At 43.8% G+C, this 18,446-nt stretch overlaps 1 protein-coding gene across 6 annotated transcripts in view; it reads right to left on the reverse strand.

The window, feature by feature from the left end:
• Positions 1–18,446, reverse strand: part of BMP1 (bone morphogenetic protein 1) — a 121,308-nt gene that overhangs the window by 24,914 nt on the left and 77,948 nt on the right. For all 6 annotated transcript variants that reach the window (XM_029603812.1, XM_029603813.1, XM_029603818.1 and 3 more), the window contains 3 exons: positions 2,938–3,063; positions 1,745–1,905; positions 1,188–1,368 (listed from right to left, as the gene is read on the reverse strand). In XM_029603812.1, the coding sequence (XP_029459672.1) occupies positions 1,188–1,368; positions 1,745–1,905; positions 2,938–3,063 (468 nt within the window). The remainder of the gene's footprint in view (positions 1–1,187; positions 1,369–1,744; positions 1,906–2,937; positions 3,064–18,446) is intronic.

Raw genomic sequence — 18,446 nt, forward strand, 5'->3', positions numbered from 1 at the left:
TAGGTTTATGTGGATAAATTATCTGCTTGCTGGCATATTGAATATACAGCGATATGGGATATTTTTCAAGCACACAGAAGCTTGCGCTCACGGGTCACCAGATAAGATATACTGGACCTAGTGCTTTATGATGGTCACTTGAGCACAGATTTTTAATAGTCCACTTTAAACATTGCAAGTAAGCAATATCGCTGTATATTTTGAGTTGTAATTTTTCTTACAGTTAGAGGTTTAAAATAATGTGGCATATTGAATATGTCATAGTCATCGCTCAATAGCTTCGTCTGCTGGCTGGCTTTACGGCCTGTGACGTCAGGGTTCCACAAAAAGCCACAGTGCATGGCCCCGGCTGAGGATAGTCGCTGCAGTGACTGGGAAAACTGAGTTGGGAAGGGACAGCAAATGGGAGGTGGGGTGGGGGGTGGGGAATCCTCAGGTAGTTGTGAGTGAAGGCCTATGGCAGCAGATCCCAGCCCTGGTTCTGACTGAGCCCAAAGGAACAGGAGGAAAGTGTCAGGCAATTAAAAAAAAACCAAAACCCTAGACCGTGATGGCAGATAAAGACCATGAGTCCCATCTTGTCTGCCCAGCTTTGTTTCTGGTGCAATGCCATAGACCCCAGCTGATCTCTGGCTTTCCCTCACTTCTCTGTGACTAGGGACCCTTTGCGCTTATCCCGGCCTTTCTTGAATTCCACTACTGCTTTCCCCTCCACCCCCTCCATCAGGAGGCTGTTCCACCCATCCATGGCCCTGCTCTGAAGAAATATTTTCTAATGTTCCTCCCAAGTCTAACCCCAATGAGCCCCGTGCTGTGACCTCTTGTTCTAGAGCTTCCTTTCCACTGGAAAAGCTTTTCTCCTTGTTCACTCTTCATACCTTTGGGGGTACCTGAATGTCTTGCTCAGGTGCAGCCCTGGGGAAAACTCGGCCCTCTCCAGTCCCAGGGAAAACAGAGAAGCCTCCTGGGTAACAGCAGCCTCCCATCTTTGACACCTGAGATTGTGTCCTATAGCGGTGGCCGTCAAGGGACCGGAGGTGAAGAGCAGGTGGAGTGAGTCTTTGGCAATGAGGGTGGTGTGGAGAAGAGCAGAAAAAAGTACTGGTGGCGGCAGGAGGAGGAAGCAGAGTGGCCTGATACTGTCCACCATGGCGGGAAGGGGGAGCAGAGGTAGCACTTTACTGTACCTGAGAAGAAATGTGCTTTGAAGCCCTTTTTGGAGACAGTGTTGTCCGACTTGAACTCTATCCTCATGTTGTTGTACTGCGATGTGATCACCTCGGGTTTCTCAGCCCCACAGAACTTGCCGTGTAGCTTGGAGTCGGCGGTCAGGCCGCTGCGCACCTCCACGTAGTCGTATTTACATACCTGGGGGAAGAAGGTGGGGGCCGTCAGTGGTGGGGGGAGGGGGCTCCGTCTAGTTACAAATCTGCAAGAGTGCATCTGGTAGTCAGAAGTTAAGGAGCAACCCCGACAGACTGGAAAGGTCAGGCTAGATCCCTGCCGCCCCCCTCCCCCCCCTCCAGCTCCAGGCTGCAAGGTTTACCCTGTATTCAGAGACAGGCAGACACTCTCACAAAGCTCTGCCACAGGACAGAGAAATGACGAATAATTCATCCACAATCTCTTCTGACTCAGGCTCTCTGGAGAGTCGAAGGTCAATTCCAAAAGAGCTAAGGGGGAGACAGGACCGTGAGCGAGTCAGACTATGAGAGAGAAGGGAGGCAGGTTTTGGGGTACTCACATCATTTCCCTCCGTCTCAAACTGATCAAACTGCAGAGAGATCCGGTACTGTGTGGGGGCAACCAGCTGCCAGATACAGTTCTTGTTGGGGGGATACTCCTTTGGCCAGCCGGGGCTGGTGATGGATCCATTGAGTTTGGTCAGAAATCCTCCACAAGCAGCTGCAGGGAAGAAGTGCAAGCCAGAGGTGTGAACAGTGCCCCCCCTTTCTTCAGGTAATGACAAACAGAAGATGACTCACCGTACAGAAAACTAAGGCAGTGCCTCCAAAGCTTTTCATGCCCAGGGCAACACCTACGTTCACAAAACTGTGGTGTGACGCACCGCCCTCCTCGGGGCAGGCACAGTGCGAACATGGAAAGGTTACACATGGCCGAAAGAAGAGCTAGGAAAGTAGTGAAAACCCCATCAGTCTCTCTTCCAAATTTTTAAAAGGTGGGAGAGAGGGGTCGGAGAGACGCATGAACCCAGCACAAGTGCAGCTATGAGCAGCTGGCTCGGTCGGTTACCTTGGCTGCGGCATGCAGATGCCAGAGCTCCTTCACCGCTGCTGCTGCTGCTGCTCCCAACGCTCAATCACATTCAGTGCTCTCAGTGCAAGCTCTCCCCCTCTCACCCAGCCTAGGGATAAGGCAGGGGCTTGAAGGACTCAAAGACGGGGACGATGAGGAGGTACCGTGGGTACTGCACAAAGTGGGACCCAGCTATCCATGCCCTGCCTGCTGCCCATTACTTACCACACCCCCGCTGTCGCTAGGAAGAAGTGGCATGCATGACTGCACATGTTCTCAGAGAGGAGCTCCTACAGAGCCACCACTGGTGTCTCTTGTTGCTGAGAGCAGGTGCTGGCCTGGATCTGAGCATGGGGCAGTGATACCTGCCTGATCAGGTCTGGTTGGGAAACCCTGAGCCAAGAGATGACAGAAGCAGGCAAAGATATCCTGCAAGAGCGCGAGGCATTGAGAGGGCGCTGTCAGGTGGAAACTCACACTGCTGGAGTCCCAGAAGACTGCTAGGAACTGAACCGGACCAGCATGAGTGATGCGCGGGTCATTAACGGACTGTTGTGTGCGTACCCAGAAATCAGCGGACGAGAAGGGAATCATGAACAGCAATGGATAAGCTGCAGATGCAGGACTCCCGAGAGATGTCGTCGGAGCAGGGCATGCACAGGGCTCAGTCGCGGCACTTACCTTCACACCGGCGCTTGTCAGAAGCCAGTTCGTAACCTGGATCACAGGCACACTTGTAGCTACCAAGGGTGTTGACACAGCGCTGCTCACAGCCTCCGTTGTTGGGTCTTGAACATTCGTCCACCTCTAGAGAGGAAAACAGAAGACAGGAGGACAAGCTTGGCGGGGCTGGGATTACATATTCATAACGGACAGCCCACAGTGACCATGGCTAGGGTTACACCTCCTCAGGGACTCTTATAAAATTGCGGCTGGGATTATGTACCCTCATAACTCAGGGCCGTCAGTTACTGGAGCTGAGGTTGTGTATCCTTAGGGTCCCTCAAGACAGAGAGCTGTCAATGACTGGGGCTGGGGTTATGTATACTGAGGGCCCCAGTGACTGAGACTCGGGTTACACATTCCCTGAGTTATGAGGTCCCTCATAACTCAGGGCCCTCAGTACATGAGGCTGGAGTTACAGAACTGATAACAAAAATAAAATTCACTTTGTAATGTGACAAATTTCCTTTTATTTCTGGATTTTATTCATTCAGCTGTACTGCTCCCCTTGGAGGCTCTCCTATTGGCAAGAAGGTCATATGAGATCTCAGCCCAAGCACCTGATAGGTCCAAGCCCTGAGCATAATATCATATTTCCTGCTCCTGCCACAGGGATCAACAAAAAACCTGCAGGTGATACTTTTTTACTGAGCTAACTCACAACGTCTGTGACTGGCATCACTGGCCTGTTGAAGGGAGCTTGACTCTCAAAACCTCGTCACAGACGTATTGAGTTCATCCAATAAAAAGGTCTCACCTACAGCTTTTTTATTGACCCTTATTTCTACGTATCCTGTCAATATCTAAGCTTTTGTGTAACATTATCAAATAATTTGGGTGCCAATATAATAAAAAGGTATCACAGTCTTCATAGATCTCTTATAACATGTCCAGGTCTTCATATCCGTTATAATGACTGCATGGACTGAGGGGGAAAGGTGCTGTTTGAAATTCAGCAGTCTGCCCTTGTACGGTCCAGAAAGGCCTATGACCTTTGCCCTTATCTTCTTGCCTTTTTCTTTCCTGCCTTCCTTGCTTTCCTCACTGGCTCCCCCCCCCCCCGACACCTGTTCCCTCTGAGCTGTGCACATGGGCACACACAGGTCATGAACCCCATGCACATGGCAAAACACAGGTCGCACCAAAAAATCCCAATATTATTTGCTTTATACTGGCTCGTAGCGCACAAATTTGAACTCGGCTTATAAAAATTTGGGGACGCAACCTTTCAAAAATGAAAAGGTACATTGCCCCCCCCCCCCCCATCTCTTACAGCACAGCCTCCAGTCATGTCTCTACTCATCCTGAAATAACTTTAGGCTCGATTCGCCTCCTGCATTTTGGGGCTCCTCTTGGTGAAAAATTATCCAAGTAAAGTTCCCCGGGAACAAAAGGATAAAGGGCAGCACCGGGGGCGGGGCTAGGGCGGGCCCAGCGGACTACACGCGGAGATTGCACGTTGAAATCCATGTGCACTCTTTACTCTGCCTGATTGGCACCACCCTGTCATCTTTTCCGAGAATGAACGGCAGCCGTCATGCAAGGGGCAGGACGTGTAAGCGGCTGCACTCGGTCTCCTAGTTCCTGCTGTGTCCAGTCATTTGTGTCTCCCAAGCTTGACTGTATGTCAGGTGACGGGCAGTATCCCCGTAGAGGGCAGAAAACGCAGGCAGTTAAAAGGGCTTTCTGTCAGATTGTTTCCTTTCTCAATGTGGGTGACAGATATGGTTTTCCAAGTACGCAAGGCCCTGTGAAGTCAGAGCCTCCCTGTACCTGAGCGTCAGTGCTGAAGATGCTCTCAGCAAAGTCCTTGGAGCTGGCGATGCACAGTTTGAGCCCTTACGTAGGGCAAATAATACTCCATTGCCCAACGGCCCTACATGTTGATGTGTTGAAGGCTTCTGTGAGGTGTGAGGCCATGACAGCATTCTAGCGACTGACCAATGAATGATCCATGTAAAGAAAGGCAAGTTGGTCAAGGTACATTGCTTTTGTTTTAGAGTATAAGATCAGCCATCACTGAATCAAAACAAAGACTGAACCATAATAACAGTAAATGATGGCAGATGAAGACCAATGTGGCCCATCTAGTCTGTCTAGGAGCAATTGTTCTACTTTGCGTCGATATGTATACCAGTTCCCATATGGAATCTGCTATCCACTCCTTACCCGTATCCCTCACCAAACCTTTCAAAGTTCTACCATTGTCTTATAGGTTGTAACTTCCGCTCCTTGCAGATTACCCCAATGCTTAATTCCGATCCTCTTCCTACTAGGCATCCTCTGTGATTACCCTATGCTTTTCTGAATTCTGTTATTGTTGCTGTCTCCAGCACCTCCTCCAGGAGATTATTTCAGGCCTCCATGATCCTTTCCATGAAAACATTTTCCTAATCTTGTTCTTGAGCCTACCCCCTTGAAGCTTCATATTGTGACACCCCCCCCCCAGCCCCAGTTCTAGAACTTCATTTCCATTGAAAATGATTTGTTTCTTGTACATTATTAATATCTTTCACATATTTAAATATCTATATCATATCCTTCCCATCTCTCCTCTAGGGAGAAGGTGTTTTCTAATGTTTGGCACATTCTGACCTTGCCTGACAGCAGATTATCCATCTTTCTAGCTTGCTAAGCCGTCGCCAGATTTATTTTGCACTGTTATATTTGTCTCTTGCTGCGGTTTCTTTCCCCTTGATTCCCAATGGAAAGGAACTGAACGAGTGATTCAGGGAGTGGATATGTGAGATGGTAAGGAGCATGAAGTGTAGGCAAGCATTTTTGGCTTCTTGCCTTTAGATTGCACTGACATTATTCATCAAACATGCTTTGTGCCCATCCTCTGCACTCTTCTACAGGGGACCTGTGTCAGAGGAGCAATTCTGCAGGCCCAAAAAGGAATAATGAGGCTTATGCATATTTTAAAGAGAGTGACTAACCTGGGTGTGCACCAAATGCCTCATTGTATACTGATTAACGATCTTGCTGCTGCTATTTGAGCTCTTGGAGATACATTTTTAAAACAAAAGATATTTAAAATATTTATCCAATTCTCCTGAATATAGTGCAATCAGAAAGTATTCAGACCATTTAACTTTAACATTTTGTTACGTTACAGTCTTATTCTAAAATTAATAATATGCATTTTTCCCTTCTCAATCTACACATAATACCCCAGAATGATAAAGCAAACTCAGGTTTGTAGAAATTTGTGCAAATTAATTTAAAAAACAAAATTGAAATGTCACATTTACATAAGAATTCAGACCCTTTGCTATGACACTCAGTTGAGCTCAGGTGCATCCTGATTCCATTGAACATCCTTGAGATGTTTCTTCAACTTGACTGGAGTCCACCTGTGATACATTCAGTTGATTGGACAGGATTTGGAAAGGCACACACCTGCCTATATTAAGGTTCTGCAGCTGACAGTGAATGCCAGAGCAAAATCAAAGCCATTAAGTCAAAGAAATTGTCTGTAGACCTCCGGGACAGGATTGTGTCAAGGCACAGATCTGGAGAAGGGCACAACATAATTGCTGCAGCATTGAAAGTCCCAAAGATCACAGTGGCCTCCATCATTCTTAAATGGAAGTTTGGAACCATCAGGATTCTTCCTAGAGCTGGCCACATGCCCAAACCAAGCAATCGGGGGAGAAGGGCCTTGGTCAGAGAGGTGACCAAGAACCTGATGGTCACTCCGTCAAAGCTCCAGAGTTCTGCCGTGGAGATGGGAGAATCTTCCAGAAGGACAATCATTTCTGCAGCACTCTACCACTCAGACCTTTATAGTAGAGTGGCCAGGCATAAGCCACTCTTCAGTAAAAGACACATGACAACCCACTTAGAGAGTTTGCCAAAAGGCACTTAAAGGATTCTCAGTGCATGAGAAACAAGATTCTCTGGTCTGATGAAACCAAGATTGAACTCTTTGGCCTGAATGCCAAGCGTCATGTCTAGAGGTAACCAGGCACTGCTCATCACCTAGCAAATACCATCCATATTGTGAAGCATGGGGTTGGCAGATTCATGTTGTGGGGATGTTTTTCAGCTGAATGAACTGGGAGACTAGTCAGGATCGAGGGAAGAATGAATGGAGCAAAGTACAGAGAGATCCTTGATGAAAACCTGCTCCAGAGTTCTCTGGTCCTCAGACTGGGATGACAATTCACCTTCCAACAGGACAATGATCCTAAGCACACAGCCAAGACAACACAGGAGTGGCTTTGGGACTTGTCTGTGAATGTCCTTGAGTTGCTCAGCCAGAGCCTGGACTTGAACCCGATCAAACATCTTTGGAGAGACCTGAGAATATCTGTGCATCGATGCTCCCCATCCAACCTGACAGAGCTTGAGAGGATCTGCAGAGAAGAATGGAAGAAAATCCCCAAACCCAGGTGTGCCAAGATTGTAGCATCATACCCAAGAGGTCTTGAGGCTGTAATCGCTGCAAAAGGTGCCTGAACAAAGTTCTGAGTAAAGGGTCTGAATACTTATGTAAATGTGATATTTCAGGTTTTGTTTTTTTTAATTGATTTGCACAAATTTCTACAAACTTGATTTTGCTTTGTCATTATAGGGTATTGTGTGTAGACTGAGGAGGGAAAAAATGCATATTATCCATTTTAGAATAAGACTGTAATGTAACAAAATGTGTAAAAATTGAAGGGATCTGAATACTGAATGCACCATATTTGTCATAGCTTCCTTTCTGGTCTCTGAATGGAGGAAACAAGCCTTGTGTTTATTTTGGAAGCAACTGTAATGCTTTTTCCGATCAAAACTATGTGCATAGTTTTCTCCCTGAATCTAACCCTGACCCAGGAAAATCTCCATTACAATGCGGGTTAAATGCTCACATTATGGAACTACACATGTACTTTTACCCGTATACAGGGTGGGCAGTTTCTGACTGCAAATTTACATGCGTAATATGATTTTTAACTGCAGAAATCCCTTTAAAAATTGCCTTCTTTGCAAAGAAATCTTACAGAAGTGAGGCTGTACATTTCTTTGTAGGTTTCTAACTACAGTCGTGCCTAGTTAGGTAATGGCCTTCCCACAGATTGCTCCCTCCCCTCTCCCTGAACCACTTCTTATTACTCATACTACATATGACAGTTGAATAAAATGCAGAATGAGAAAAAAGATGGAGAGCATTAATTTGGTGAAGCAGGAAGTGATCCTGTAGCAATGACCTGTTCTCCAAGTAATGCATTGTCCTCTCACATCGAGGCTGGGTCTCCAAAGGCTAGTGCACAGGAGTGAAGGGCTATATAGGCCATAATAGTTGGTGAGTCAATAGTTGGTGAGGCAGGGAGAGCTACAGAGTCTCAGGATGAGATGATGGCACAGAGGGTTTTAGTTTTGTTAAGAAATGTGCAACATTTTGGGGAAGGGAGAGCCTATTCCGAAAGGATGGGCTCCCTCTTAACTGTAGTGGAGCAAGGCTGCTGGCACTAACCTTTAAAAAGGAGATAGAGCAGCTTTTAAACTAGAACATGGGAGAACTCCAACAGTGGCTCAGCAGCACATAGTTCGAAAGAAGGTATCCCCAAAGGTTATTAAATAACAGGGGCTGGCTATGGCATTCTGATAGAAAGGTTCTAATAAAAGCATACATAGCCCATTTGCCTATAAATAATGAACAGATTGAGTTACAAGATTCTAAATTATCCCTTCCAACTGCTAAGAAAGTTATATATAAAATAAAAAATATATTTTGAAATGTCTATATACTAATATCAAAAGTGTAAAAAGTAAGATGGGAGAGTTAGAATGTATAGCACCAAAAGAAGTGGTAGACTTAATTGGCATCTCAAAGACCTGGTGGAAGGAGGATAACCAATGGAACAATACTATACCAGGGTATAAATTATATCTCAGTGATAGAGTAGATCAACTTGGTGGGGGTGTGAAGCTTTCTATTCGGGATGGCATAGAGTCCAACAGGATAAAGATCCTGCAGGAGAATAAATACTCAAGAGAATCTTTATGGGTGGAAATTCCAAATGTGAAGAGGAAGAATATAGCAATGGGGGTATGTATACTACCATTCACCTGGCCAAAATGAACAGACAGACAATGAAATTAGGGAAGCTAACAAATTTGGTAGCACAATAATAATGGGAGATTTCGATTACCCCAATATTGACTGGGTAAATGTTACATCGGGACATGCTAGGGAGGGAAAGTTTCTAGATGAAATAAATGACTGCTTCATGGAGCAGCTGGTCTAAGAACTGAAGAGAGAGGGAACCATTTTAGACCCAATTCTTAGTGGAACAAAGGTTTTGGTGTGAGAGGTAACAATACTGGGGCCACTCAGCAACAGTGATCATAATGTGATCAAATTTGAATTAATGACTGGACGGAGGACATTAAATAAATCTACTGCTCTAGCTTTTAACTTTCAAAAGGGAGACTTTGATAAAATGAGGAAAACAGAAAAAAAATAAAAGGTGCAGCTACAAAGGAAAAGGGTTTCCATCAGATGTGGACATTGTTTTAAAATACCATCCATATGTATTCCATATATTAGAAAAGGTGGAGGAAAGGCTAAATAACTGCCGGCATGCTTAAAAGGTGAGGAGAAAGAGGCTATTTTATCCAAAAGGACTTCTTTCAAAAACTGATAATGATTCAGAAGAATTTAAACAAATCATGGTGAACCTGGATGATGTAATAGGGCAGTTTGACAAACTACAGAGAAGCAAATCACCTGAACCAGATGGTTTGAGTTCTGAAAGAACTCAGAAATGAAATTGTAAATCTCTTCCTAGTAATTTGTAACCTATCATTAAAATCATCTATTGTACTTCAAGACTGAAGGGTGAATGTGATGCCGATCTTTTAAAAGGAATCCAGGGCTGATCCGGGAAACTATAGAGCTGTGAGCCTGAATTCAGTGCCTGGAAAAATCATAGAAACTATTCTAAATAATAAAATCACAGAACATATAAAATGGCATGGTTTAATGGAAAACAGCCAGCAGGGATTTACACAAGAGAAATCTTGCCTCACCAGTCTGCTACATTCTTTTGAAAGAGTTAATAAACATGTGGATAATGGTGATCCAGTGGATATAGTGTACTTGGATTTTCAGAAGACATTTGACAAAGTCCCCCATGAGAGACTGTATCAGTCCATGTTGAGACCACCCCTGTGTGCAATTCTGATTGGCACATCTTAAAACAGATATAGCTGAACCGGAAAAGGTACAGAGAAGGATGACCAAAATGATAAAAGGGACGGAAAGATTCCCCTGCAAAGAAAGACTAAAGAGGTTGGGTCTGTTCAGCTTGGAGAAGAGATGGCAGAGAGGGATATGATATCATGAGTGAAATAGAACAGGCAAATATGAATCAGTTATTTACTCTTTCAAATAATACAAAAACTAGGGACTTCCAGTTGTGCTCTGAGGTAGATAGACACATGCTGTTGAGCTCCCGCGGGGCCTACTTGTTCCTTTTTATTCTCATCCTGTGCTAGTACGCTATATAGGCTAAAATGGCACTCTAAGAACTCTAGTCAAAGTTCTCTTCTTGAGCTATGGTCTGAAAGACGTTCTAAGAAGCGAAAAATGTTGCGGGACAAATCGTTGGAACTGGCACAAGTCCTGGCGTTTCCATCTCCTAATGAGGATGCGGATGAAGACCTAGTAAATGCGGCTGGTGGTCCAGATTGGGTGGATGACCTTCTGGAATCCTTTATGGCATGAATAACTAAGTGGCTGGATACTCGACTTGGTATCGTGGTCGACAAAATCGCGCAACTGATGGAGACGGTCAGAGAGCACACTGGCTGGCTGGATGATGCTGAAACCCGTATCTCTGATCTGGAAGATTCCCTTAACTTGGTCCGGGCCAAGATAGATAAATTGGAGCGCCAACACATGGCGGTTGCCGGTAAGCTCGATGACCTAGAGAATAGGTTCTGGCAAAACAATATTCACATACTTGGTCTTCCAGAGAAGACCGAGAGTAAAGATACCGTTCATTTTGATACATGCTGGCTCCCTCAGCTCCTGGGATTAGATTGTAAAGATGGCACCCTTAAAATTGATTGTGCACACCACATTGCCACACCGCAGCCAGTCCGGGGTGGTTTACCTAGAGTCCTAATTGCCCACCTTCATAACTTCATGGACAAGGAGAGTATCCTGTGTCAGCAAGAGAAGCAGGCTCCCTTTCTCATGCTGGTGCTAAGATTATGATTTTTGCCAATTTCTCACCAGAGTTGCAAAAACAGCAGCAGTTGTTTAATGCTATAAAATGTGAACTAAGTCATCTGGATGTTTCATACGCCATGTTGTATCCCACTAAGCTCAAATTTACTGAGGACAACAAAATAGTGATTTGCTCAACTCCTCAAGAGGTGGAAAGTTTTTGAAAGAGATTAAGTGGCGAGCTGGCTCTTACGAAGTGCCTTGAGTGCCTGTTATAGACTCTTTAATATTTCTTTACTCCATTTGCCTGTATTACTGCAGTGTATTTTTTGCTATGGCCTGGATCCTGCGGGTGGACATTTTGTGTCTGTGGGAAATTCTTCATTTCTACTTTTCCCTGATCACTTATGTTCTACTTTTGAACCAATCCGGATGCACGTTATTCCCGGCTGGAAATTGCCTGCTGCCTGAGATTGTTCCCACGGACTCAGACTCATTATTTTGTATCCATTCTGAATCTACGCTTGTCAACATGCTGTTGCTATGCTCCGTTGGAGACTTCTGGAGAGAACTATTCGCCTGGCAGTGTCGGGACACTCTGCTTATAAGGGGTTTTTGCCTGTGCTTTGGTGGACTCCTATTTCTCATTTATCCTATTCTCCTTTGGACACTGTCCGGCCGAACATTAATTTCTTCTTTTGGAGTCTTCCTTTTGTGGTAATCTTGTGCTAGGCTTTGTTAGGGGGGGGGGGATGGTTGATCTAGCGAGGGTCGGGCCCCTGGTCCCGATTAGTTTCCTAGTGGGGTGGGTTCCACCCTTGCAGTTGTTGGGAGTTTGGGGTTACCTTGGTAACTAGGTATGGGTGGGTTTGTTTTTTGATGGATTGTAGATGGGTTGGGATAGTTCCCTTTGCTGAAGAATAGGTTGGATTTAATGGGATGAGTTTGATTTTGGGGGTTAGTTTAAGGGGTTTGGGTGGTTTTCCATTATGGACGCTCTCTGGCTCCTATTTGGGGTGTTGGGTATAACTGACACACTGATCCAACTTTCTGGGTACTGCTTGTTGGTAAAGCTTATGTAGCGATATAGTGGCCTTATTTTTTCAGCCTGGGGGTCTCTATTATTTTCTCTTTCTCTCGGTAATGGTCTTTCTTATTATATGATGCTTGATGCACTTCATGGCGCCTGAGCTTAAGTGTCTATCTTTAAATGTAAGAGATATCTCCTCACCCATTAAGCAAAAGTGAATATTACAATGGGCCAAAAACAATAAGGCGCAAATTTTATTTTTACAGGAAACCCATCTCACTAGTGTTGAGCATGAGAAACTGAAAACTGGGTAGGTTGGTGACATTTATTATTCTTGTTTCATCTCTAGAAGTCGGGGTGTTTGTATTCTAATTGCTAAGATGCTTCCCCTGGTGGTTCACAGAAGTATTCGAGATCCAGATGGGCATTGTGTTATTCTTGAATGTTCTCTTTATCAGGATAATTGTACATTAGTGAATGTGTAATTTTACGTTAGTGAATGAGAATGTTAGTGAATGGTCCTAATCAGGATCAAGATGTGTTTTATAAAAAGTTGTTGGACACTATTGTCTCCTTGGGTTTTGATACATTATGTATAGGTGGGGACTGGAATCTCTGTATGGACCCCTCTATGGATAGATCCAATACCTCCCCCTGTTTTGCCAGATCTGAGCTTGCTCAAGGGGACCTGGCCACTATTTTATACTTGCTTGACATTTGGAGACTTTACCATGTGAACGATTGGGACTATACTTACTATTTCCCCCGCCACAACTCTTATAGCCAACTTGACTATTTTCTTTGCACACTTAATCTTCTTGCTGACACCAAGGATTGCACCATTTTTCCTTGTACTATTTTTGAACACAGTTCTATCAAACTGGTATTAAGTCCTGTGGATACTCATCCACATACCCCTGAGTGGCGACTTAATACATCTTTTCTTGGGAAATTGGACTTTTTGGAATTGGTCAAAACCACAATCAGAGACTTTAATGAATATAACCCTGAAACTGACTTTACCCTGGTTCTCCGTTGGGAGACTCTCAAGTCTTGTCTGAGAAGGAAAATTATCAGCTATGTGACTTTCAGAGGGAGCACCAGGGTAAAGTGGATAAATTGCTAAATGAGATCAGGCATCTGGAGGCCCAGCAAAAAAGGGACTGTTTGAGTAGGACCTTTAAAAAACTTGAGGATGCTAGACGTGAGCTTCGTTTTCTAGAAACTGGTAAAATCGAGCGGGACCTTAAATTTATGAGACTTACCTATTATGAATATGGAGACAAGGCAGGTGCTTTATTGGCAAAAGCAGTGATAAAAAAAGATGGGTAACTCATATTTCTCAATTGCGGGTTCCAAATGGCTCAATTACCGCTGACCTGAGTACTATGGAAACATTAATGGTACAATACTTTTCTACTTTGACTCTGCTTCTAGTGATGTTGTGTCTTTGCAAGGGACCTTCCTATGCTTTGTGAGGCCCAACAGGAAATGTTGGCTGCTCCCATACTCTTTTAGAGATACAGATGGCCATTAAAGCCCTCCCAAGTGGGAAATGGTGGCTACTACCTGGTGATTACTACCCTTACTCACTAAGCTTTCACATGGTTAATGCAACTCCAACATTGCTCTCTGCTTCAACAGCAAGGAGAAATGTGGAAAGGAGGATTTGCATTCAGACAACAACCAACAAGGACTGAACTACACAGTCTGGGTAAACACATAAGCGTGGGGTTAGCTGGGTTATTGCGGTGGTTACTACCCTAAACCAATTAAGCCTGATACTTCACTTTGAATTCATATACAGTGTTGCTGTCTGCTTCAACAGCAAGGGAAAAATGTGGAAAAGAGGATTTACAGTCAGACAACATCCAACAAGGCATTGATCTGTGCAGTCGGGGTAAACAAGCATCGAGGTAACTTGCTTGATGTGGCGGTTACTACCCTTAACTATTAAGCCTTATGATTCACCTTTAATGCAACTCCAAAATTACTCTCTGCATCAACGGCAGGGGGTGGCAGGAAATTCGAATCAAACAATTACCAACAAGGGCCTTGAGCTTGGTGGTCGGTGAAACAGATAAGTAAGGGAAAATAAGTGTGGAAGCTTGCTGGGCAGACTAGATGGCCGTTTGGTCTTTTTCTGCCGTCATTTCTATGAATCTATGTATAAATGCCCGGGCCAGGACAGTTACCCAATAGACTTCTTCAAGAAATGTCTGGATGACGTTGCCCCCTTTTTAGTGTCTTTGTATAATAGTGCTGGGTTGATGGATCCTTCTTTAGGGACTCTAGGGGATGCAACTAAAACTGTTATTCGTAAGGCTGAAAAAGATGCAGTGGAATGTGGATCTTACCACCCCATTTCGTTGTTGAACTCGGACCTGAAAATCTTGGCAAAAATCTTGCAACTTCGCTTAGAAACTCTTCTCCCCTTTCTGGTTCATCCAGATCGACAGGCTTTGTTAAGGGTTGGGTATCCACAGTCAACACCAGGAGTTTACTTAATGTTATATACTTATCTAAGAAGTTGGGGAAAACGGGACTTGTTGTCTCTCTGGATGCAGAGAAGACGTTTGATCATATTTCCTGGCCTTATCTGTTTGCTGTCTTGAAACATGTTCAATTGCCAGAAAGATTTTGGCAGTGGGTAAGTGCCATGTATGCAGCTCCCCGGGCTCGTCTTTTAATGAAGTGTTGTCCCCCTTTTTTTCCATTGTGCGTGGCACGCGTCAAGGGTGTCCATTATCCCCACTTCTTTTCAACCTCGCCATCAAACCCCTGGCAGCCCTGATTAGGCAACATCCAGACATCAAAGTTTTTAATTTGGGTCTACTGTACATATTATATTTTTATATGCGGATGATGTTCTGATTTTCTTGTCTAATTTGCAGGTCTCTGGACCCACTTTAATGGCCTTCTTAGGAGATTTTGGTGTTCTGTTGGGGTATAAAGTTAACTATAGCAAATCGGAGATACTTTCTCTTAGTCCTCGGTCCATGGTTCCCCCATGTATGGCTGAGTTTCATGTAGTAACTGAGGGTTTCTTCTACTTGGGGGGTTTTATACCTAGAGATTTGGGTTGTCTCTTTTCTAAAAACTATGATAAATTGCTAGTCCAAACAAAGGCTGATTTGCAGAAATGAGTAGACTTGTCAATCTCTTGGGCTGGGCGTATAAATCTAATTAAAATGAATGTTCTTCCTAAATTTCTATACTTGTTCCAACATGTCCCCTGTGACATACCCCCTGGGGTTTTCGATTCTCTTCATGGTCTGATATCCCGCTTTATATGGAAATATCGTAGACCACGTATTAAATTAAGCCGGTTATGGCTTTCCAAAAAACAGGGGGGGAATGGCACTTCCCAATTTTAGGGTGTACTACTGAGCTGCCCGGCTCTTGTCCCTAAATGGTTCAGGCACAGGGAAGCAGTGTGGCATTCTTTACAGCAGCCGCAGTCTGATGATGTTGACTTGACAATGTTACCGTTTACTCTGTGTACGTCTTTGCTGCAATGTAGGGTGACTAGAAATAGCCTTATCCTTGCTCACACTCTTAAGGTCTGGCAGCAGGTTTTGAAATATCTGGGGGTGGATGCCACATCTTTGTTGCTATTGGCCCCCATTTATGGGAACTTCCTTGTGTCGGGTTTACATCCTCTCCTGCTTTTAAGGAGTGGAGAGATTGTGGCCTATGTGCCTTAAATCAGTAGTGGAAGGATGGGCGGTTTCAAACCTGAGTCTCTTTGTTTTGATTTTGATCTTCCTGCCTCCACGCATTTAAATTACCTGCAACTCAGGAATGCACTCTCTCCTCTTATGGATCTGAATGCCCCTCTCCCAGAGCCCAGTGAGATGCAGAAATACCTTTCGGACCCTGATGCGCTTGCGAAAGGCACCACCCTCCTCTACTTGGGAATTTTGCAAAGTAAGCAGGGCTCTGAGACCCAGCCAGGGTCTCTGACTGCCCAAGCATGGAAATCTATTTGGGCTAATGGTCATAGCAGTTCTATGTGTCAAGGGTGGGTTGAACTTATGGTTTATTTATTTATTTATTTTTAGATTTTTATATACCGGTGTTCCTGTATTAAAATACAGATCACATCGGTTTACATTGAAACATAAAAATTATGCCAAGAGGCGGTACATATAACAAGGTTATAGAACTTGGAAAACATGGAAAACAGATTCGAATAATAACACTGATAAACTTGCAAAGTCTCTGAGAAATCAAATCATAAAATAAGGCGTAATTGTCTAAGATAAATGTGATCTGCAAAAGGGATTGCGATGGTGAGAAAATCTTGATAGCTGGAGGTAAAAATAATCAAAGTTCTGGAAAAGCTTGGCTAAAGAGCCAGGTTTTAATTTTCTTTTTGAAGGAAGCAAAGCAGATCTCAAGGCGGATGTCTGGTGGGAGCATGTTCCATTGGACAGGTCCTGCTAAAGAAATGGTACGTTTCTGATGTAAGGATATTGTTGAAGGAACATAGAGTGTGCCTTTATAAGCTCCTCTGATAGGTCTAGTTGAAGAGTGAAAACGTAGTTGGGTGCTTAAGTGGAGTGGGGATATATTGTAAATAGATTTATGAATTGCTGTGTATACTTTATAGAGAATCCTTTGCTTAATAGGCAGCCAGTGGAGGAGTTTTAGTATGGGGGTTATGTGGTCTCTTTTATTCGTATTGGTAAGGATTCTAGCTGCAGAGTTTTGAATCATCTGGAGGGGTTTGATGGATGAGGTTGGTAGGCCAAAAAGGAGCGAGTTGCAATAGTCAATTTTTGTTAGTATAATGGCTTGTAGAACCATCCGAAAATCATTGAAGTGGAGAAGTGGTTTCAATTTTCTCAGGACAAGAAGTTTATAGAAACAGTCTTTAGTGGTGGTGCTTATAAATTTTTTGAAGTTAAGCTGATTATCTATCATGACGCCTAAATCACGTACATATGGTGAATGATTAATTATAGGAGTGGTAGAATTGAGTGGGACAGCTGGGTATATTAGATTGTTATTAACGTCATGATTGATAATTAAGATCTCTGTTTTGTTGTTGTTGAGAATGAGGCTGAGACTGGATAGAAGATGATTGATTAGTTGCAAGCAATTATTCCAGTGAATCAAGGTTTTGTGAAGGGATTCTGAGATTGGGATGATTATTTGGATGTCATCCGCGTAAATGTAGTGTGTTAGGTTTAGATTTTTAAGAAGTCGACAGAGAGGGAGAAGGTAAATGTTGAAAAGGGTTGGAGAGAGGGAGGAACCTTGAGGGACTCCTTGATTTGCTGGGACCGGGTGTGATTCTTTGTTGTTTATCTTTACCTTGAATTGTCTATTAACCAGGAAGGACTTGCACCAGCTGAGTACTGTTCCCTTAATGCCTATGTCTATCAGACCTTGTAATAAGGATGAATGGTTGACAGTGTCAAAGGCCGCAGAGAGATCTAAAAGAATAAGGAGGTGAGGTTGTTTTTTATCCATATTAGTTAGAATATTGTCGGTGAGAGAGATAAGTAGGGATTCAGTGCTTAACGATTTACGAAAACCGTACTGGGAAGGTGCGAGAATGTAGTTTTCTTCAAGGTACTCTGATAGTTGTCTATTGACTATCTTTTCCATAATTTTGGCGATCATTGGCAAATTGGCTATTGGGCGGAAGTTAGCTGGATCTGTGGCCGGAAGATTAGGTTTTTTAAGAAGAGGTTTAAGAATTGCTAGTTTAAGTTGGTCAGGAACTAGACCTTGGGAAAGAGAGCAATTAATGATATTGGCAATTGGCTTTGAAATGGTATTCCTTATAGCGATGAGGAGGTTGTTTGGAATTGTGTCTAAGGGATGAGAGGATGGTTTCATTTTCTTGAGAATATTTTCAATCTCAAGAGCTGATGTGGTTTCGAAAGTTTCTAGAGTCGTATTTAGTTTGGGTGGAGTATTGGGTGGAGATGGAGGAGAAGAACTAGATGAAGAGAAAGAGACAGTCAATTTATCAATTTTTTCCTTGAAGTAATCAGCTAGTTCGGAGGCTTTGTTGAGAGCTTGATCATCTGGAATGGTAGGAGGGGATGGTTTAGTGAGGGCAGAAACATAGGAGAAGAGTGCTTTCGAATCAAAGATGAAATGATGTATTTTTTTAGAGAAAAAATCTCTCTTTGTTTTAAGAATGTTGATCCTGTAGGCATTGAGAGTGGTTTTGTATACAGCTAATGTTGTGGGGGATGGGTTTTTTCTCCATGTGTGTTCTTTATTTCTTAGTTCTTGTTTAAGCAGCTT

The sequence above is a fragment of the Rhinatrema bivittatum genome, chromosome 5 (assembly GCF_901001135.1).
Source record: "Rhinatrema bivittatum chromosome 5, aRhiBiv1.1, whole genome shotgun sequence".
NCBI classification, from domain to species: domain Eukaryota; kingdom Metazoa; phylum Chordata; class Amphibia; order Gymnophiona; family Rhinatrematidae; genus Rhinatrema; species Rhinatrema bivittatum.